This window comes from Heliconius melpomene, chromosome 9 (assembly GCF_056956725.1).
Source record: "Heliconius melpomene rosina isolate 202511_hmr_F chromosome 9, ASM5695672v1, whole genome shotgun sequence".
Classification (NCBI taxonomy): Eukaryota; Metazoa; Arthropoda; class Insecta; order Lepidoptera; family Nymphalidae; genus Heliconius; species Heliconius melpomene.
The window spans coordinates 4,047,562-4,071,340 of NC_140397.1; the positions used below are offsets into that span (position 1 = coordinate 4,047,562).

Below are 23,779 nucleotides of genomic sequence, written 5' to 3' on the forward strand. Positions count from 1 at the left end.
TAATTTTTCGTATTATTAATACTCAATTCAATTAGTAATAATGTATATAATAGTGTATTAATTTTTTTATATATTTAAAGAATTTAGTATGTGATATTTTGTCTAAAGCATTTAATTTTTATCTTTTTTCATTTTTGAATTTTAACGACTAATTCTCAATTTAAAAAATAGATGGATATAACTGACAATTTATTAACGATAGTAAATTTCAATGGATCAGTGGATGATTTATTTTACTGAAAGAGGAAAATAGAAAAACTTTAAATAGCATAAACTGATATATTGATATATTATTTGTTAATATGGCTCAAGAAGAAGATGAGGTACTTTTATCTTTAAAATTATCTCTAATTATTTAAAAGATTATCTTAGACAAATTACCACACATTGCAATTTATTTTATTATGCTATTAAAGTGACAAAGTACATACAGGCCGTCATGTCGAGAGGCAGAAGCGCGACGGTTGTTGATTCGATTCCCACCCAGGGAAATGAAATATTTAATATTTTCATTTTCTCACTCTGGTAACGAGATAATCATATGGTAATGATGCAAAGCGTAGCGGTAAGTTCTGCCGCGGAAAATGTCTTAGTGGTAAGGTTCCTATGTTCCCTCTGCCTACTCTGCTACGTGTATACAACATAGGTAAATGAGTATAGTTGATAAAGATTTTCTCTTATCACCTCCGCCCAACACTATGAATCCAATGAAAGTGCAATGAAATATCTATTATAAATATTTTGCTATGTATTGCGATTTGGGTTACAAACAAATACGAAATGTCCTATGTTCAAGTAAGTAGTGGGTACAATAAAAAAATATTTATGATTTAAATTCAGGATGTACTTTTCAATGTGGAGGAAACTCAAAAAATAGTTCGAGATAACATAGAATTCTGTCTTGGGGGTAATATATACAGCCATTCCCGAGTACCTCAATGGATTACTGTTATTACTGAAAAGACATTATCTAGGCTGAATAAACTTAATAAACCGTATAAATTTATAAGTAAGTTAACTCTTAAAATATGTAGGTAATTAATTTCATATTGGACAACGACGTAATTCAGATATGTTACTTTTATATATTGTTTCGGCTTATGCTGTATCCCGCATATAGCACGGTAGAGGAAGCCTAGTGTTAAAACACTCCGTTCCCTAATTTCCGCCAAATTTTCCAGGCCATACTTGTTGACGGAACTCAATGCCGCGCTTTTTGCCTTGGTACCAGAGCAAAGAAATGAAAATATTAATAAATCTTAATTTATTACCTCGAGTAGGAGTCGAACACAGAACCGCGCGTTACAGTCACACGCCTGTGTCCCGACCGATAAGTCTCGACGGCCTCATAGGAGTATTATATAAACAATAGTATAAGAAATATTAAGGAATAAGTTCCTGTAATTTTTATTGCACTTAGAAATCACTAATTATAAACACAACAATTCTGGGTTACATTTTCACTAGGCTGAGTGAATGATTCTCATTTCCTCGCCCTGGAAACAAGTCAAAGCGCGGTGTAGAGCTCCGCCACTCAACACGCATTGTCACAAAAATTGAAGGGCTGCGTGGGGAACGTAATAAATGGCAGGATCGCTTTGCCTATACTGTATACTATATAAAGCATGAATTCCATAGAAAAAGACGACCTACATACTTAATTGTTTTAGTGAGAATGACGGTGACCCAAAAAAACGGCTCCGGCTTACACACTGCAGCCGCATATTTTTGGGACACGGCTACAGATGGAACGTGCACTGTGCGCTGGGAAAATAAATACATGTATTGCATAGTTAATGTATGGGCGCTAGCTCTCCAAATATAGATATTGATTATTACTAATTTTTTTTATTAATAGATATTAAAACAATTCTTAACTGAAATGTAAGGTTTTTCGCAAGAAAATTAAAAACTAGCTAATGTGAGTGCACTCTAAGAGGTCCGTACGAATTTTATAATTGTTGGTGAAGGTAGAGTATGAAGATAACCAAAAAAAGACCAACTGAAATTTACCGGCTTATGCGCTTATTTTGTAAGAACTATAAATATGACTTTCTAGTGTCTTATAGATTTTGATTACTTTACAAGCATCAAAATACAAATATAATATTGTCATTAACATCCGAAACTCTTAACAGACGGGACGACAGACTAATTGTATAATAACAATGATTTGTGTTTATTTTTATTTATAGATAGGGAACCCTAAAACCAAACAATATCGCGAAAAATCAAGGCCATAATAAAACTACAAAAATAAAGCACATTTTAGTATTTTTATTTTTGGTAAAATTTACCACAATACAAAATAATGATAGAAATAAATAAAGTAATAAAATGTATAGACAGGTCATAGAACTTGTAAAATTGGTGCTTTTAAAGCAATATAATATAATTTATAATAACATTAGGCAAAATGGCATGTGTACATTAAAAATAAAAGCAATTATTTTTAACACAAAATAATATCAAGAGCAGACATTTTCACTTAAAATAACCTAATGAAAACAATTAATTCATCACTTAGTGATTTGGTCTTTCAATTAATTTAAATTTGTATACAGGACTAATAAAATGCACATGCGCTAATTTAAAGCATGGTGTCACATCCAACACAACTCAAAATAATTAAAAACCTATAAAAATATTAAATCGAAGATAACAACATGTCAATAAATTTAAAATTACATATTATTATTATTATTATACAGAAGGTACAGAAGAGGGGAAAAAATTAATTGATTTTATATTACTTGATTAAAAAACTTATATTAAAAATAGATGTTAATTATAATCCATATTCATTAAAATTACCTGTACTTTGTTATTTATTATCGTAACTCGATGTACAACTTCTACTAAGTTTATGATTGATTCCAAAATATATAGTATGATTACCTAATGAAAATATATTTGATGGTATGGCTATAAAAATTTAAATTTCTAAAGACTAGTCCACAATTTTCCACTTTTAAAATGAAAGTGCATCAAAAATAATGAAGTAAAAATCTACAACTTTTTAGAAAAACAAAAACGTTCGCTAACAGTATCAGTATGATAAAGCTATAGATCAGACGGAAATTCCACAGCGTTAAAAAGGGGCCGTATAAAAATTACTAGTACAGAGTAGAATTACCTTATATGTATGTATGCACCTCGAAATTATTTTTTCACAAATGAAACTTCAATTTTTGCAATGAAATAAAAATTTAGCATTGTTTACTACAATGATAATAAAGTACTATTGGTGCCATATCAACTGTACAAGGTCTGGATTATCAGTAATACTATAGCTATTGTTATTAAATTTTTATAGGCTTTATCTATAGAATATGTTAATACTGCTTAATAGATGCAGTTTTTCATTTTCTAACACTATTGTTGAAATCGTTCCTGCATCTAATTATATTACTTAATAGTAAAAATTGGAAAAAACACTGGTACACTAGTTTACTTTCTTTATGTGATGATAATGTGATGTTTTAATTCTAACTTTATTATTCTTAACACGCATCAACCAAAAACAGTCAAATATGGTGTTCTGATAAAAAAATAATAAACTCAAGCTGTGCTGAAAAATATTAAAGCTAAAAATGTGCATTTTCATAATAAACCGTTCCAGGCTGGGAGTGAAGAGCGATCGCGAATAGCGCCCGAGCCGACCCACACACCGAATAACTTATTATTTACAAAGTATTCAATAATTCTATAAAGTATGTCCTATCACTATGACTAAAATAAAACGATTTGTCGCTTAACCACATTATTATGACAGATAATTCCTCTTATTTACAAAAATTTTCTATACAATCATTAAAAATAGTAAAAAAAAAAGTAACATTGTACTCGTAACTTATACATAACAACCCTTCATTCGAATGTACTTATCGTGGTTATCTATCGTCTAATAATCCGCCGTTTATATTTATATACACGCTAAGTTAGTCGAGACTTAACTGATCGCAAGGGACGAAAATAAGAACAAATGAGGAACAAATATACTACCACTAACCATTCTCACCCCACCCGGAGGTTAACTCATATCACATCGAATCAAGCAACGGTTGTTTACACCATCCCGTTGGTATCCTACCAATTTATTTCATAAAACGATTACAAATTAAAAATTATTTACACAATATATATAAAAACCTATCACAAAATAATTAATATTAAATGTAAAACCAATGTAATGTACAATCCAACAATTTAAAACACTGGGTAGATTCAAAAAGAGATCTCAACAAGATTCATGAAAACTTTCGTATCGATCGCTCTAGTGGCGCTAACGTCAAGATAAAGGTGGGAAGTAATGCGATATGTGAAATATAACTTATTGTCTTACATATATATTATGTACATATAAAAAAATTGTGCTCGACCCAGTATTCTATTACGCACCTTAACAACTTCTAGACGATAGTCAGAAGAGAATATCCACTTTCAACGTTCCTCGGGAGACACATTAGCTTCCTACTTACGTTTCTAATATGTAAGTTTAAGTCTAAACCAGTAAAGTATGTACTTATAATTATGCTACAAAGTAATTATGCCGACTGAGCTGTGTCCGCGTCAATTCTCTCTTTTGGATCACGACGCTTACGTAGTTTATGAGATAAGTTAACAATATGTATGTTTCACTTTGCTCACTACACTTTGCCTTTAGATAACACCAGTATAATTGACCATCAAATCATTCCTTTTGTCGTTCAATTTAGATATTTTCGACACTTCTTGGCGCCGCACGTGCACGGTATTTTGACTTCCTCAAATGGGAACTTATAGTCGTAAGTGAGTTCCTCGCCGACGGTAATGCGACGCAAGGCAAATATGAGTATGTGTTTGTGTCCGTGGATATCGACGACGCGGGAGTAGCAGTTGGGCTGAAACAATTAAAAAAAAAATTGTTATACATACTAAAATTATTGTAAGTATATTGATAATAGCATATGCTTTTTAGAAACCTTATCCCTACTAAGAAAAATATTTTTAGAAAAGGTATAAAAATTTTAATAATTTGAATAGTGTGGAATAGAATTTTATAAAAATATTAACTTACATCACAAGAATGGTTTATAAATCTCGCAGCGTTTCCTTTGAGGGTGGCATCGACAACAAGGTTGTCGTCAATGCGGAACATATAACAACCACCGACTCCGCGACGTCCGCTCATAGCCTCGTATTTCTTCTCGCGCTGATCGGCTAAAACGGCACGTATGACTTCGCCGGCATATTCTATTACCATATCACCTGAGAAAATAAAATATATTATTAGACAAAAAAATCTTTTCAGCAACCAAAAATACAATTTAAAACCAATATTCTACCTTCTTCAATATCTCGTTTACAGAATAGTCCTCGTCCGTGAATATGTGAACGGTAGACACCGACCGACACTTTCGATGTTTCTTTTAACTGTCTAAATCTCATTGCTGGAGGCAACGTCGCCAATCGTCTGAAATTAAAAACGTGTCTTTGTATTATATAAAAAAATAGTTTCTGATTATTTTATAGTATACATACATATAGAACGTTGTGTGAAGAGTGAGAAGCACTCTTTTTTAAAAAAAAGTAACATTTCTGTGTTTTTAAATAAGAATAATTACCTTGATATAGAACTGTCTCCCTCTTGACCACCGAAGGGTGGGGGCTCTTCTCTAAAAGGCGAAGCCATCCAGCTGAACATATCATGATTTTGTTTTCTAGCAACAGGTCCCGTACGTGCACTTCCCCATGGGCTCTCTTTGAAACCCTCACTCAAGTCCAAATCATTGTCCCAACTGTTTAATGCGCGTCCTTGTCGTACTTTATATTTTGAACATCGATTTGCCTGAATGATTAAAAAAGAAAATGTAAAAAAAGGTAAGTATATAGCATACATAGTTATACTAAGAAAACATAAATAATACTTACGCCTGGTAGTTGTTCAATCAAGTATCTCAATGCATTATTGTTTAGGCCCAGCAAATGAGCTCCAGATAAAGCAGACGGTAAGTTATATTGAATTAATGGTAAACCAGACTGTTTTCTTGCGTTTTGGACAGACTCTATAACCTTGGCCCAAAGGTCAGTTAAAGATGATGAAGAGTAATTAAAACCATCCTCGGATGATATTTCATATATAAGCTTTGGGCCATCATCTTTAGGTGGTTCCGGAGCAGGCTTCGGTTGCGATAATCGGTTTTCTTGGCCTTTTAGTGCTTTAGTTTGTTTCTTCATGGCCACCGTTTCTCCGTCCGATTTTTTATCTAATAGTGGACGTTTTAATATTTTAGTATTCGGATTGGGTAATTTCGCGGTCACATTTGCTTTATTAGTATCTTTTTCTACTAAAACTTTTGGTGTCTCTGGTGTAACGTCTAAGCTGGGTAGCGACGTCATTTTTGGTATAGTTTCCACTGGCTCTGTGTTACGAAGAGCTGCAATTGAAAGGGATGCTGAGCTTGTAGTAGGTTGCTGCGTTTCATTGGATAGTTGTACAGCTCGAACAGCATCGCGTTCATCCTTTTCCCGTTTAGCTTTCTCCAATTCCATCATCCTCTTAGATTCTTCAATTGCTTTCTCGAGGTCACTATCGACGTTTTCATCCTTTATATTTAAATCGGGCATATCATGGCTCACTGCCCTATGTTTAGGCACAGCAGGAGTCTTCGTGCCAGTTGTTTTGGAAACTTTACTTTGGCCGTCCCTGTGCAATGGCAGCACTCTATTCATCGGCCGCATTGACATTGGATTAACAACATTAGTTGGTATGCCAGATTGCTGAGTAGGCGGCGCTTTAGGTAGAGATATACTAGAACTGTTTTGACTGGGCAAATTAATTGTGCTATTCTGAACAGGAATGCAAATCATGTTACTATTGTTATTATTGTTTTGATTTTGTATTATATTAGAATTAGTTTGAAGGGGAAAACTTAAATCTGCTGCTGCCTTTGAAGCGATTTTGGGATCGACAAGATTATTTTGCACTGTAATGTTTACAGTATTATTGCTAGAGTTGACGTTTATGTTCATTGGTGCACTATTTGGTATCGCTTGGAAAGGAACGTTGATCATTGTACTACTTTCACTTTTTTGTTGATATGTTAAAGAATCACCAGATATTCCGGGAACATTATTACTGGTGTTATTTGTCACTACACGAATATTATGTTGCTGTGACATATGTTGACTCATATTATTTTCAATATTGGCGTTATTTAGTCTATTCCTTTCCGGTAGATTGATTACCCTATTATTATTTGGAGAATTCATTTGCATAAATCCTATTTGATTGCTGACTGATATGTTATGATTTTGCTTCTGTTCATTGTTGGCAGCCAAGTTAGCTTTTGAGCAATCAGCGGCAGAAATATTAGTAATATTAGGTGGAGGCGGCGGTCCCATAACATTTTTACTTCTTACTGTATCTTGCCCAAATTTAGATTGATCAGGAACCGTCATATTAGTTCTGTTGAGTTGATTGTCTAGACTTGTTATTTGAGGTTGATTCGTATTGCTAGTATTTAAACTGCAACTATTTATGTTCATTTGAGTATTGTTTGGCACTTGACTACCCAATATTTGATTTTGATGGTTACTTGAATGAGACTGCGTGTTATTTATCATCATGTGACTTGTATTACTTGACATTATGTTCGTCACGTTATGATCTGAAGTATTGTTGCAATTCATCAGCATGTCATGACCTGACATGTTGTTTTGATTGTTGCCGCCGTAAACCGAGTTATTACTAACGTTGTTAATCATCATATTATTGGACATATTGGTATTGTTCATATTCATACTGTGCATGGTACTGGCTGTATTGCTCATGTTCATATTATTGTTGGCATTAATATTCGCACACATGTCAAATGATGGATTATTATTAAACTGATTGCTAGTATTTGAACAGCTTCCACTACATGAATTTTGAATCTCGTTTTTAATATCTGGAATGTTGGGCATGTGCATAATCTGATTATTTATCGATTGGTGAGTAGAGTTAGTCATTTGCATAGAGTTGTTCATATTATTATGCATATTCATACTATTCATCGAATTAAGATTATTCATCTGATGTTGCATAAGATTATTATGTTCCAAAGAGTTTCTATTACTTTGCATTTGGTTCATAGAACTTAAATTTTGCATTCCCATAGAATTATTATCATGTCTATTATTATGAATGTTCGACATTACCCCGGAATTATCTAATTGATTTCCTAGACCCATATTAACATTGTTGCTAGTCATGTGGTGCATATGCATAGTATTTTCCATTTGTTGTCGATTGTGCATTTGATTTGATACATGTTGATGCATTCCCAATAGATTATTATCAATATGCTGGCGATTATTCTGTAACTGCATCATATTTGACATTTGGTGTTGGTGATGGTGAATATTATCCATTTGTCTATTTTGTTGAATAGACATCTGTTGATTCATATGCATATTATTTTCCATTTGAGATCGATTGTTAGTTGGCGTTATGTGATGATTCATTTGCTGCATAGAGTGCATTTGTTGATTATGTAAAGATTCGAGAGATCGATTATTTGTATGAATTTGATGATTGACTGAATTCATATTGTGTGACTGCATATTGTCCATAATCATTCTGTTATTTTGCATATTACTCATGTTAGAAAGAGATTGATTGACATGCATGTGGTTTAAATCACTAAGATCATTTCGGTTCATTGTGTGACTATTTATATTATGCATATTCATATTCTGATTCATAATATTACTGTTATCTGGCGTAGCTCTATTAGATAACATATTGTTGTTTTGGTTATGAGTTTGTTGACCATTGATAAGGTTATCATGAAATTGTCTATTTGATGGCACCTGATTTATTTGTTGTAATTGGTTACTATTCTCAATGTGACGATTATGTTGAATCTGTCCATTCATAATGTGGATTTGATTTGAAGACGAATGTTGGTTATTGTCATGAGACATCATCTGCATGTTATTATGCGACAAATTAGGACCGCTTATAGATGTAGTATTCATGTCGTGTTGTTGATTATTTTCACTGGATACCGACATGTTTACACGACTATTTACTACTTCTTGACATGACATATTTATATTTTGCATTGAGGTGTTCACTGAATTCATAAGCTGTATTTGACCATGTGAGGAGTTATTTGAAATTGAGCACATTTGGTTTTGGTTGTTGGACATATTAATAGAATTCTGATTATTGGATACTTGGGGACGTATCATGTTTGGTGGTATTATACTAATTGAGGGAGAATTACTCATGTTCCCTGCCACTTGGCAACTGCTTAATTTATGAATATTTATTGAATTTTGCATATTATCATTGCTTTGTTTGCTATCACTTGGCCCCATATTTTGAAAACTTTTCTCATTCTGAGCATGTTGTTGTGAATGTGACGCCATGATTTCCTGGGAAAAATTTAAATGCCCTCCCTCTGCTTTTGAAAGTGCGTTAATTTTGCTTAATTTTAACGTTGTGTCAGCGTCAAAGTTGTTGTTCATAGAAGAAGATGGTGGATAAATATTTCCAGCAGTTATTTGTATTACATTATTAGATGTAGAATGCGTAATATGATGGCTTGTGTTTATATTCGATTCGAATTGTTGTGAATGCATATTAGTTGTCATTGAATTTCCAGTGTTATTCATAGATAACATACAATTTTGGTTTTCTTTTGCCGATTCATTGTGAGAGATTTGTCTTCCACCTGTCAGCATATTGTTTTGAGCTGAAGAATTTTGTGTTATATTGATGTTCTTCATCCCTAAATTATGTAAATCCGGTTTGTTCTCAGGTAGCCTCCATGGAGTCGGAGACTTCATACTTTGAGTTACGCTTATTGTGGGTAAGCTAGAGCAATTCGAACTCTCATGAAGATTGCCGCTAATCTCAATGACGTGAGAATTTTCAATCTTCATAGGACCATTTTTATTGGTAGGCGCTATTGAACTCGACACAATAGGCTGGGATAATTGAAGGGATTGCATTGAATACGAATTGGCTGTGTTAGGAATAGATTGAGAAATAGCCATTACTGGCTGCCCAATTGATGATACGAGGGTCACATTCGGCGACATCGACACATTGTTTGGTTTAGACATATTTACTCTTTGAGTATTTTGAGAAGTATTTGACAACGTCATAGTGTGAATTTGTGACGTTATTGGGTTTAAGTTTGGTTTTGCAGTTATAAAACTACCAGCTTGCGATCCGATTGTCAGTGAAGAGGGACCCATTTGTATCACTTTGGGTGTTTGGCGATTATTATTTCCTTGTTTATCTGGCAATGGCTGTAATGTCAAGTTTGGAACTGTCGTCTTTACATTCTTGAGTACAGGTGACGATTGTACAGATTGGGCTGTTACAACATTCGGAGCCGAAGAAGCAGCCTGCGTTGCAACAGCTTCACCAACATTATTAACTACAACATATCCCGTAGGTACTTCTACAATAGGTTCTATTTTACTCGCTTGGAACACTTGTGTAGTTGTTGCCGAAAAACTACTGTTTTGTGCGAGAACTCCTTGCATAGCTGTAGATACGAATTGTTGAGACGACATAACTGTATTTTGTACTATTGTTTCCAAACCGTAATATACTGGTTGTGTAGTTGTTAAGTACATACAACCTGAAGGATCAGTTACCATTTCTAGGGTTGGCGTCGAGCCTAATAATACTTGATCATTACAAAATTGAGGTAGTATAGTTCCCTGGGGCAAAATAGTCGTACCAGGTGCAGACGATATTAAAGTATTTCCTTGAGACTGCAGAGCATTAGGTATGATTGTTGTTTGTCCATTTCCTATACCACTTTGTGGTACGACAGTGGCACCTGCTGTCTGCAATGTATTATTTGGCAGAAGTGTAGCAGTTTGCGAAGTTATATTGCCAGGCGCTAAGCCTTGAATAGTGCCTTGCGGTATTATAGTTGTCCCATTTTGAGTATGAATTGCTTGGGGCAGTATAGTTGGTCCATTGGGACCTTGAGAAATTATGCCTTGAGTTTGAATAGTTCCTTGGGGTAATATTGTGGCACCTTGTTGGATTGCTTGGGGTAATATACCAACATTGCCTTGTGGCAGCAATACTGGTATACCTCCACTGGGGACTGCTACTAAGCCACCTGATTCTGTTTGCTGTATTTGGAATGTTTGAGGAACAAGACCACTTTGAGAAATAAATTGCGTCGGTCCCGTTTTAAAGTCTCCTTGAGGCGCTATTGTGGCAATATATTGCATGTTTTGATTCTGTTGTTGAGACAACGCCTCTACATAAGCTGACATTATATTTTGGTTAGCAACAGGTTGTACAATTATAGATGGCTGACCAGTTTGATTGTTAGTTTGTAACTGTATAACAGTATTGCCTGGTCCAAGAGGAGATTGATTAATTGTTGTAAAAGTCTTCTCTAATTTAGTATGCCTCTTAATTGTTGTTGGTTTAGGCATTGGACGGCCCCTACCTCGATTAGCAGCTTGAAAAATCGGTTTAGGATGCACGGGCGCAGGTTGTTTCTTAGGTGACTTTTGCGCCGTATGGGGAAGTATAATCTGTTGCTTAGGGTGTGTATTAGGTGAAGAAAGTCGTTGAGCAGTCATTGCGGGAACTACTATTGTAGGATTTCCTTGGATTTGTGGTCGAATCATTGGTTGAATATTTTGGATAATTGAAGTACTCGGCATTCCTTGTATTGAATTGACCGGTAGCGCTATAGAAGACGCGCTTGCCATATTAGGAAAGTTTGCTACTTGGTTCTTGCCCTGAATGATAGGCGTAATTCCTCCTGTTTGATTAGTAGGAATAGTCAGGACTTGATTTGAGTTAGACGTCAAAACTTGAATCCCACCTGGGCCAGAGAGTAGGTGTGTCATATCACTTCCTTGTATCTGTTGTATGTTGGCATTTCCATTTCCTGGCTTCACACAAATATTATAAGGTAGCAAACCAGGTTGTGTAATTATTTGTGGTGCCATTATTTTCTGACCAGCTGCTGAACTGGTTTTGGGAGGTAGGAGCATTTGTGGTGTAACAACAATTTGAGGTGATGATAATACTTGTTGATTTGCAGACACTTGAACATTTGTAGTTTTACTTTGATCAAATATCACTGTACCAGATTTCATTTGCTCTGTAATTGTCATAGTCATCTCGTTAGTTGGCCCTGGTGAAGGGGTTTCAACAATGGTGCCATTAATAGTAATTTGCCGTGTATTGATTGATGTCCTTCTAGCAGATATACCTTCAGCTTTTACGGTATTTTCAGTGCCGCTTACCACTCCGGCATGAATGATCATCGGCTGTGCAAAAGCGCCTGCAGAGTTATTAAGGAAAGCATTTTGCAAAGTTGTTAAAGTTCTATTCTCAGGAGATTTAGGATTCTCGCTTTCACTTTCACTAGTGGACATCATATCACAAGATGGTATATGTCTATCATAAGACTCCTTATTTCTGTAAGTACACTGACATCTGTCACATCTAACTAACTGCTCCATTTGGCCTGGAATACCAGAATTATCATCTAACGGTCGCATGACTAACTCTGGTTGGTTTAGTGCATTTCCAGCAATTGTTACAGTATAAGTACTTTCAGTTCCACTAGCTCTGTATAAAAATTGGTTAGGTTGGTTCTTTAAAGCATCACTTCCCAGATGATTATCTTCTGCACCATCTAGTTGTTGAATTGGAGTGAAATCATCTTGGGGACTTCCGGGACGGGAGCTACAATTGCTTTCGGAACCCGACCAATCAGCGGCTCCATCTAATTGTGAAATTGGACTACAATGTATTTTCGTGTAAAAATCAATTACGTCAGGATAATACCCTTCAGTTTTATCATTTTTGTTTTCGGTATTAGATTCATCTTTTTGTTTAGGAGATGTTGTACAATAATTGAGACCTGATGTGTGGGGTGCTTCATTACAAACATCGCTCGTAGTTGCCTCACATTTAGGTTTTTTATCAGTATTGGTTCTGTCTATTTCTTTTATAGACTCTAAAGAATTTTCAGTTAGTCTCTGTATTGGACTTAATTTACCAGTAAATGTCGATGATTTTCCCATTTTGCACCTTTTTATTGTAGACGACAGTAAGCTTGTGTCAAATTTATTATTCCAGGTCAAGCTTGTGGACCGCTGTTGACCTCTACCTGTTGTCAATGATTTGAGGTTATGATTTTGTAGCAACATTTCTGACTTACTTCTCTTCAATTCTTTATTTCCTGATTCCAAACGGGCATTAAAAAGTTCATCAATAAAATCATTTGAGCGTGAATCTGACTTATCATCTGACTGGCTCATTGCTCCAATAAACTCATTTTTCAAATCCATAGCTACGAGATCTTCATAAGACATTAATTTAGGAAAAATGTCTTGCATTGATATACCATCTAGTAAGTCATGGTTTAAATCTTCAAATATAGCATCTTTTACTTCAGGAGGAAGAAGATCAGCCGTATTTTGAGGTTCATCTTCGTCTTGCTGTTCTTGCTTACAAACATTATCCAACAAATATTCAACAACTTGTTTTACAGCTAAAACTTCCAAAGTTACAGTATTTCCAAATTTGATTGGAGATTTGTCATTTTTAAACATAAGAACAGTCTTACTAGACCCAGTTTCCAAGCTCTCGTGCCACGCACCTATTTCAGCCATAACTCGCTCTACTACTTGATCATCTAATGTGTGATCAACAGTGATGTTGACACCAAAATCAAATCCAGGCATTGGTTCTGCTAAGATTAGTTTGGTCTTTATAGTGTATCTAACAATTTTTGTTGGCTTTTTACAAGACCAAAATAGTCGACTACAGGAAAAATCTACTGGCATTAAGAATTCCTCATAATCTGATACAGATGGGACTATTTTTCCGAGACTATGGACAGTAAGAGAGCCCATAAGAAACTGCACTTTGTTTATTTCACTGTAGCGCTTCTTTTTCTTATCAAGCTCTACATAGACTGGTCTTGTTAGTTCAAAGTCTGCATCTTTTTGCAGGCTCTTCTTAGGTACGTCTTTGCCGTGTGTTGGACAAAAAACTCTCTTGTCATCCATAAATGCACAACTGGCTTTTCTCGCACAAGCATAATGATATGTTTCGCTGCAATTTTTTGCACAACATCCGACACTTGCACCTTTTACTTCACACTCAGCACATTTAATCATCTTTCCCCTAGATATTGCTGAATGCACATTTTGAAGTGATCCATCAATTTCTTCAAACACTTCTGCAGACCATAGGGCACAGTTTGCATGGATCCAATCATTTTGCCCACAATAAAGTAAACGTCCTTCCATAGACGAAAGTCCATCACCAATAGTTTTACACAGAATGCAAATCCTAGAATCAACCATAGGATAAAATTCAAGTAATTCTTCTTCTTCTTTCTGTCCCTCAGATTCGAGTTTGGGGACTATTTGATCTTGGGGCCTTTCTACATGAGTAGTTGTTTTCGTACCTTTATTATCTGCCATTTCTAAATCCTTAACAGAATCTGTGTCTTCCTGTTCACCTTCAACTTCTAAATTAGGCTGTAGACAGTTGCTTTCACAATCAAACCAGGGAAATGTTTCTGAGAATAGATCTTTATATATTGTTTTAAGATCAATATTTGTAGTTCTCTCAATGACATCTCTCATGTCGTGGTTAAAGTCTTTGAGAGAGATGTACTCATCACTGTTCACTCTCTTCTTTATATCAAGTAGTGATGGTGAAATCAATCTACTTAAATCTTCAAGACTGTCGATCGACATATTTGATTGCCTAATAATGGCTGGGCTGAGATCTTGTTCACTACGGGCATGATGGAATGTTTTCACTGGTTCATCATCATCTGATATTGGTTCATATTTATCATCATGTATGGTTGTGGGCAACATTGTAGTTGCTTTTTCCGTTTTAGCCTGAGGTGGATAATTTTCATGAACTTCTACACATGGTGCATTAAAGTCAGTCTTGTTGTTATATAGACCAGTAGAAAAACATATTTCCTTATTTTGCATCAATGGTTCTTGAAGATTAACAACTTTATGTGTTGTGTGAGGAATTTCTTCCTTTTCCATTTCAACATCAGTGAGTAAAGATGAACAATGCCATATTTGGGAATTGTTAGGATCATCAAATTTGTTTTGGGCGAGATTGTTGTTCCGCCGACCTCTTGCAGTGTTCCTATAAACTTTAGTTTCAGTTGTATTTTTCATTGCTTCATCATTATTATCAAAATGGAGTTTTCTAATAGCCTGTGGCGACATCAATCTGTAAGGCTTGTTGGGCACTGGAGTGTTCTTATGTGGTGTTAACTTAAGTAGTGCACAAGCTTTTTTATTTTTGGCGAGCAGCTTTAGTAGATGAAGGAGTCTGCCTTTCAAATGCTCTGTTATCATTTTTCTCCATGGAGGATCATTGGGCATACATTTGCAACAAATATATTCAATAGAAGGTGGCAAAGCTGACAATAATTGATAATCTTCCCCAGATAAGCCTTCACAGCTGGCGTGGACCCACCTACCGCACCAGCCACATTCCATCATCTGTAAAAGATTATATATTCATTAATATCTAAATAGGATATTAAAATTATGTTTTTACTGTAATCTGCATCTAGCAGGAGGTAGAAAGAGGAATTGTTTCGAGACATTGCGTGTTTATTGCATTAGTCCTGTCTGTATGTCCTGTTACCAAAGCATGAAAATATTTAATTTTCCCAAATGGAAATCAGATTCATAACCCTCACATTTAAGTGCACTAAACACTGTGCTGGAGAGCAAAGACAGCCTCACTCTTAACTTTTGTTGGTACACATATTTTATATAGCAAAGACTATAATGATTTTTAGTATTTGCATGTTTGCATTATTCTATTACAATTGAATAAGCTAATTGTATAACAATGGTTTTCCATATTGAATAACCATGCTTTACATGTTTCGGCTTCACGCTTTCTACCGTAAATCAGGGTAGGCGGAAGGAACCTAGTGAAAAGACACTCCATACCTCACTTTCTATTCTATACTGCTCATTTAGTACTATTAAGTATACATACTTTTTTACCACTTTTTACTTTTTTTTTAATATACATACAAACGTAATACTTAGGCATACCTAGGCATGAAAAATGCTTACATTTTATCAACTATTAAAAAGAAGTACATACCTTACTATCAAAATCGTTGTCTCTATAGCATGCCTGACAGAGGGGACAATAATTGCCTTTTTGTCGTAACTTAAAGCAGGGACGACAAAACGGCAAGCTCCCTACGAATTTGTTCACGCGATTGCTGTCACAGCTCTTGCATTTTAAGCATGAAGAGCAAATCTGTAATAAAATATAGTTCTAATTAATTTTAAAATAAAGTAATAATATTAGTGCTTCTATTGTATTTTATTTACTTATAAATTAGAAACTACTAAGTTTAATCCTAGCACTTAAAATGTCAATTTACTTATGAACAATATAGGGTAAACTAAATGGTGATTAAGCACTAATAGTTGTTATCTTCTTCTCTCTCTTCTAACTGTAGCATTTACAGTCGCACATATAATGTTGAATTTTCGTAGAATATTTTTAAAGGTTGTTATGTTCTGTATTATAAATTTATGTGTAAAAAAATAATAATAAGAATATAGTAACTCATAAATGGGTTTTTTATGGCAATCCATTTGTAATTCTTAAAATGGGCAACAGCTGTAAGTCTATCTTTATAATTATCAAATGAAAACCAATACAAAACGCACCTGCGGCCAATCACTCCTGTGGTCGGGCGGCGCGGCAGGCAAGCACGCGGCGTGGTACGGGCGCGCACATGTGCGGCACCGCAGGCGGGCGGCGGGGCGCGCGCAAGCAGCGCACCAAACGCACCGCGAGCACGTCCACGCGCCGCCGCCTCCACCCGCCTCCTCGGCGCACCACACGTGGTACCACTCGCAACAGCTGCCGCAGACTAGCATCTGGAATTTCAGATAAATATCAAAATCACCGCACTCAGCAGGGTAGGCAAGGGGTATCTCAGGTTAAGACACCACTTTACAGTTTACCACTTTCCGCCGAATTCTTCCGCGGCATTGCATGTTTAGTAGTGGAACACAACGCCGCGCTTTGGCCTCGACACCAGAGCGAAGAAATGAAACTTTGAATTTAAATAAATATTTCCTTTCCTTGAGTTGTCCCTGCGCCACTACTGGCCTCTGGGATTTGGTGGTGGGAAATATAGTATATAGTACCAGTGCAGTATGGTCATGTTCACTCTGAAGTTAGCTGTAGATGGCTGCGTCAGAGATATTCAAGACTTGATTTTAGGCTCTTTTTCTTACTTTTGCTTATAACTTCCTAAGTAAACTCAGAACTCAGAATGCCTAACTTCAGCCATGACTCGTCGACCATAGTGTAGATACTATATTCCATTATTTTTCATCATCGTTTTTATTTTAATAAAAAATCTTTAATTACAAATAACTTAATTTGAATAACAAGTAGAATAAAGAAATACAGGAAAACAGCACACAAGCGGCGACGTACTAGATTGGATAAGGAATTTCATTTATTAACATTTAGAATTAATTCTGTACTGTACATGTCTTTTACTCTATATTGAAATTACTAATAATTTAGTTATTTTAGTTTTCTCTCTTTTAAGAATAAAATTTTTGACAAATTAAAAATTTACATTGTCGTAGTACCTATGCTATAGGTACAGGCAATATGACAGGATTTTATAAAATATTTAACTTGTATATTAAAAGCTATTATACTACTTCCTATCATAATAAAATTATACCTCAAATCCAAAGCAACATTATATCACAAACACAATAAGTTAAAATAAAGATTTTAATTTCCTGTTGCTTTTTTCTTTTTTGTTGAGTGGCGAAATAAAACGCCGCGCTTTGTTAACCGAGCGAGGTAATAAAAAATAAATATTAAATATATCATCCCCCAAGTGGAAATTGAACCCATAACTGTCGTGTTTACAGTAGCACGCTTTTGCTCCTGCACCAGGACGACCTTCAATTAAAAACATAATTTTTATTTTTATTTGTATTTATACTATTACATATTACAAGCATGAAATTACTCTTAATTATTTACTATTATATTAATTACAATAGTGTATTTTATCTTACCTTCTCTTTACCAGCACTCCCACATAGAAAACAAAGCTTTGCTAAAGTGAACGGGAGAGTGCCGATGAGACCAAATCCAGAATTACAAACTTCATCTGGATCATAGCTTTCCCAAAAGTCAACACAAATCAATTCAGGACGATTCTGGCCACATTTTTGAGCACGACCGCGAACCTGAAACCAAACAGAATAATATTTACAGAAATTGCATTTTTTTGTTATTATAATTAAGAAAACCCTAAATGACAATTTTTAGACAAGAATCTTAGCCAAGTTTTTATTATAAATTTACAAAGTAAAATTAATAAATAAATGTAAAAGTAGATGAAGCAGTCGCGGCGCAGGGGCGCAACAACAGGTTGTAGGTCCAACTCCCACAATTTTCCAAGGAGATGAAATATTTCAAATCTTCATTCCCTCAGTCTAGTAACGAAGCAAAGCGCGCGTTGAGTTTTGCCACTCAACACGCGATGCCACCACAATGAATATTACAGAAAATTATAAAGGTACCTACATTAGTAATATTAGTGAGTGGTTTCATTGTTGCCTTCTTTGGAACCATTTCCATAATAATTTCATCTTCACTAGACTCGTTTTTATTTTGAGGCTTTGTAACAATTGTAGTGTCCACCTTTCTCTTTTTGGGCTCTACATGAATTTCTTGCTCACTTTCCTTAGTAATAATAGCTTCTGGTACAATCTGAAGAGGCTTATTCTCTGTATCTAAGTCTGAATCCAAGCTCGGCACAATTGGACTGACTCTTTCTTTTTCATCAATAGACGCATCCTCATCAGACTGTAACAATTTATCTTTTTCTTTCTCTTCTTGAGTTGGGAATGTTGCTATTGGTTGACCCAATACAATAGATGCACTACGGCAAACATGTTTTACCCTGGGTCCTTTAAGTTCCATCTTTTGGCGCTTAGGATCTTCTGTTTGTTTAGATTCACCCTTATCTTTCTTTCGCACCTTAACTCTTGTTATACGACGCTTTCTACTACTGCCAAATTCTTCATTAGATTCATCATTGACTTGATCTTTTTGTTGTTTTATATCCTCCTATAAACAGAACAATATCAAAATATAAACAACTAATTACTGTAACAATGAGTAAAGCGTAAGCGTAAATGAATAAATAGAACAACATTTTATAGGTAAACAACATATAAAGCATTTACATACAAATTTATTTCTATTACAAAATAAGTTTAAATGATCTTACCTCAGGTTTTTCTGCTTCTTCAGGTTTTTGTATTGTTTTTATTGCAAAAATGTTGTTATCACTTTCGGGTACTAGAGAAGTGAAGGGAGATTGAGTTGTAGAAGTGTTACTCGACCCTATCCTGAGTGGATGGGGCTGAACTAATGATGCAGTAGGTTTAGACCCACTTCTCATATAAGAGGGAAGCATTGCGGTTAAAGTAGCTCTTATGTGTGGTGGCACTTGGAAAGCTTTTAAACACAGTTTTAACCAACAAGCTGGACATCGAGATTTGTTTGTACATTTAAGTAGTTTCCATTGTTGTGATCTAACTACAGGTGGCACATGACAGTTTCCTAAAATGAAAAATTCAATAATAATATTGGTACATTGCAATCTATAGATAGAGAAAATTTTAGAAATTTATTTACCTTCGCCTCTTACACAATGAGTAACAACAGGTTGAGTTCTCAAAACCATCTTGTCCTTTTTAAGTAACTTTGAAATAAATTTGCGACAGGATTCACAAGAATAGATGCCAAATTTTCGAGCCTGACGCACAAATCTATAAAACCGTACTGCACCACATACTCCACACGTAACTGTTGCTGGAGGATTATTAGCTAAAAAAATAAACACTAGTTAAATAAATATTTCTAAAACATTTTTTTTTTTTTTTTTTTTTTCTTTAAGAATATTCATCTAAAACATTAGATGGCAGACTTGTTGTCTAACCAGATTGAAAAAACAGTAATATATTTAAAATATAACCATTACCTTGAGTATACCTTACTATACTTATAAAATCAAAGTGAAAAATCTTATATTTGAAATGTATCTAATATTTCAATGTTTTATAAAAAGTTGACATTGTTTTATTATTTTTAGAAAAAAATCTAAACTACACTATGAATAAGGTGATACAAAAGATATCTTACATGACACTGTTGTGAGGGCTGAAAATGGTCCATCAAGTCCAGTTGTAGATGGTGCCGGGCTTGTTAACTGTAGCCTGGCTTCTCTAATAATTACTTTACCACTTAGTAACTGGGATGCAGATGATTTATCCCTTTCTGGACTAGCAGGTGGTTGTTTTTCACCTTCTTCTCCACTCCCTTCTAAACTCTCACTCTCCCAACTTTCCTCAGATTCAGAACCACTACTACTAGTTGAGCTGCTTGCATCTGAAATATCCATGAGCTTCCTCATAGCATGTCCTGATCTATCTTCTTTATTTGGTTCAGGAGATTTAACCTTCTCCAAATTCTCGACAATTGGATTTTCATCTTGTGATGATTCTTGCTCCTTATCATAAGAAAAAAAGTCTCTCACAACTTTTCTAGAAGTAGAATTTGTCAGATTCGAAAATGAGTTACTTGATGTTTTATCCTTAAACAGACTGGAAGTAAGTAAAGGTTTGTCTCTATTCTTTTCATTTTCACTAGGCTTCTCTGTATCTTCTTCAACTTGGCCACCTTCATCATCATGTATATTATTAAATACTAGTCTTTTTAATTTTGGTTTCTTGAGTACTTTACCAGATGACAGACCACTCGTAACCATTGCTTGTTCATCTCCATCAATAAACTTTTTATTGGGTTTTATCACTCTTGATGAATGACTACTTCTTACAGGCAATACAAATTTGTTGCCATTATCAACTGGCGATGAATTTCTTGGTGGTGGTGATGTACTTCGGATATCACTAAACTGTGAAAATTTATTTGTTGGTTTAGAAAGAGGATTGAGATTTTTTCTTTGATAGCCTTCTTGGTGTTCTAAAGATGATTTAGAACTCAAATCAGTTAACTTGGCAGGCTTAAGGATGCTATTGAATGTAGAATATTCAGTTTGTTTTAATGATGATTTTTTCTTAATTATAGAAACAAGTGGAGCGTGATGTTTTATTGGAACTTTTTTTAATGGCAAGAATATATCTTCACAGCTTTCGACTGTACCAAATGTCACTGTTTTCTTTATTGGTTTAGGTTTGTCATTTTTAGGCATATCCATTTTATTTTGTGATCTTGTCCGCACTGGAGATTTAGAGGAATCAATAGTAGTATTATCTATGTTATCCTGTTTATTTTTAACAATACTATTGGTTATTTTATTCTCATTTGCTGTATTTGCCTCATTCTCACTATTGTTTTCCTTCTTCTCTTCTTCCTGAAACATTAAGAATATGTACTTAGCTAAGTGCAATAAAGAATATAATAAGTATGTTCATTTACTACTTAACTAACATAATAAACATAAAATTGCCTTAATACTATGAATATATAGAAATGTAGCACAAGGCATAGATTGTGAGTTTTGTTATTATTAAGGTCAAACTTATTAATATACATATTGTCTGTGACATTGAGATAAGAAGGACAAGTCATTTTATTCAATTATTGAAATATATAAAATTATTTATGAATCCTAATCAAATATCTGACAAATGTGGTGGATTTTATATCAAGGATGCTTCTTAAAACATCTAGCTGGTATCTTGTCATTTGACATGAATCAATTAGAAAGTGAACTTTTAAAGATACAAATGTTATGTTATAATAATAATGAAACAGTTAAACCCTTTATGAACAAAAAAATATTCTCTCTCTTTCTTATTACATTGTTATTATATACACAACATAAAGCAAACATAATAATTTACAATTTGTTTGTTTAAAAGTTAGGTTATAAAATCATTTCCACAAATATAAACATGTGTAATAAACGATATATTGGCTATAATTATAAAATATTTATTTTCATATTTTTATGGAAATTATCCGTAACTTCTTTGTTGACATTACAATAAATTAATAAAATCTTGAATGTCAAAATACGTTTTGTATTGGCGCTTCATTACGCTTGGCGCTTCACTTAGCTTGTAGTTATTACGTAAACACAACATATCTTCAAAAACATATTTTATTTTACATAACATACATCTACTAACAAAAACGTTACTAAGTGCGTTTTACCTCTTTCTCTCCAGCAAAATCGTTGGCAGCCGAACTTCGGCTGGCCGAGTGGTTCTCTGGTGCAGTTTCATGATAAACAGCACCAGATAGGACACTAATACGCTTTCTATTCTGGAATTTTAGCGGTTTCCCGGGGAACCTAGACCTTCCCATTTTGATATGCACATAAACGAAGGATACTCAGTGCGTTCCCAGCGGTCGCAATGAAACTGGCGCGCATGCTCCGGCCCGCGCGCTCCGCAACGCCATTCCACTCATTTATGCAATGTGTACGACAAATTACGACGCAGTTCTCATCACAAGCACAAACGAATATAAACACGAAATAAACCCTTCACATTATTTATTAATATTAACACTTTACACTGTTTTTGCAAAAGACGACATCATCCATCATTTTAATGGTAGATTGATCGTTAAACGAGAGCCGTCGTAACGCTTCCATTCAGCGGAGCGTCAGCGATAAAACAAAAGAGAATGTAGTAATGCACTCGTTTCTATCACACAACACATTGGTTATAGTAGGTATGTTTTGTTCCATTTGCTAACACAATCGAATTATTGAAATGAATCTCTTGTAATTTGACAAAGATGGCTGTGCGACGCGCTATACGGCTATAACAATAGCGAACACGAGTGATTAACGAGACGAGGCGCGCGAGGCCGCGGTGTGAACGACACCTGGCTCTCGGAGGCCAGTTATGGATTTTGAACCAATCGCGACGTTAATTCGGACCGGTATGAAAACAAACATGTCGTTCGCTACGTCTTGCTCTATATGGTAACTATCTGCATAGACGCGTCACTTTACTCACTCCTCGATGTTTTTTTATCAATAAAAATGTTATGTTTTCATCTCCCTGCGCGATTGCTCGGCGGTTATTATTTATGATTGTTCTGGTTAATGAAAAAAATGTATAAGGCGTTATATACCATTGTGGGTTATATTTTTATGTAGGGATTTCATTTTATTGTTATATCTTCGATTTTACAAAATGTTTATAATTTTTGCTCATAAAAAATTAACACTTTAGGCGCAAACTCCGGGTGATTATTTTATTTATTACTTTTTAAATCATGTAATTTAAATGTTAGGTAAGAAAAGTATATATTTTTATGTACTTATTAAAGAAATCATAATTAAATTTAGGATTGAATACAAATGCAATACAATATTATATCTACTATATTATATAAAAATAGTAATTAATTACTACATAACATAATAATTTATACTAAGATTTTAAATAAGTTTTTCCAATCACCATGTATAAAGTTAATTATAAAATATTTTATAATAAGGTGTTCTTATTTTAAAAATAAATACCTACATAATGGTGATTCATCATTTGAATCTGATTTGTATTTAAAAAATATATTTACACCCATAATGAAAACCATACACACATACTTCTAAGCATATTGTATAGTTACCCGCACCCTACTTATAATGTACCCCTAAACTCTACCGGTCGATCATGCGTAAAG

General features: G+C 34.5%; 3 protein-coding genes across 3 annotated transcripts in view; 2 read left to right on the forward strand and 1 right to left on the reverse strand.

The window, feature by feature from the left end:
• Positions 1–23,779, forward strand: part of LOC146536238 (inhibitor of growth protein 2) — a 57,512-nt gene that overhangs the window by 10,586 nt on the left and 23,147 nt on the right. The window lies entirely within an intron of this gene.
• Positions 188–1,825, forward strand: LOC146536240 (dynein light chain Tctex-type 1-like). Its single transcript, XM_085190464.1, has 3 exons — positions 188–323; positions 841–1,009; positions 1,671–1,825. The coding sequence occupies exons 1-3, from the start codon at positions 303–305 to the stop codon at positions 1,823–1,825; spliced, it is 345 nt and encodes a 114-aa protein (XP_085046590.1). The 5' UTR covers positions 188–302.
• Positions 2,258–23,067, reverse strand: trx (histone lysine N-methyltransferase trithorax). The gene is made up of 13 exons (XM_085189755.1): positions 22,292–23,067; positions 20,255–21,485; positions 19,748–19,939; positions 19,338–19,672; positions 18,629–19,174; positions 18,115–18,288; positions 16,729–16,941; positions 16,148–16,309; positions 5,914–15,525; positions 5,607–5,830; positions 5,328–5,455; positions 5,060–5,250; positions 2,258–4,883 (listed from the first exon to the last, which is right to left on the reverse strand). Exons 1-13 carry the CDS (start codon positions 22,442–22,444, stop codon positions 4,710–4,712), a joined length of 13,335 nt encoding a protein of 4,444 aa, XP_085045881.1. The 5' UTR covers positions 22,445–23,067; the 3' UTR covers positions 2,258–4,709.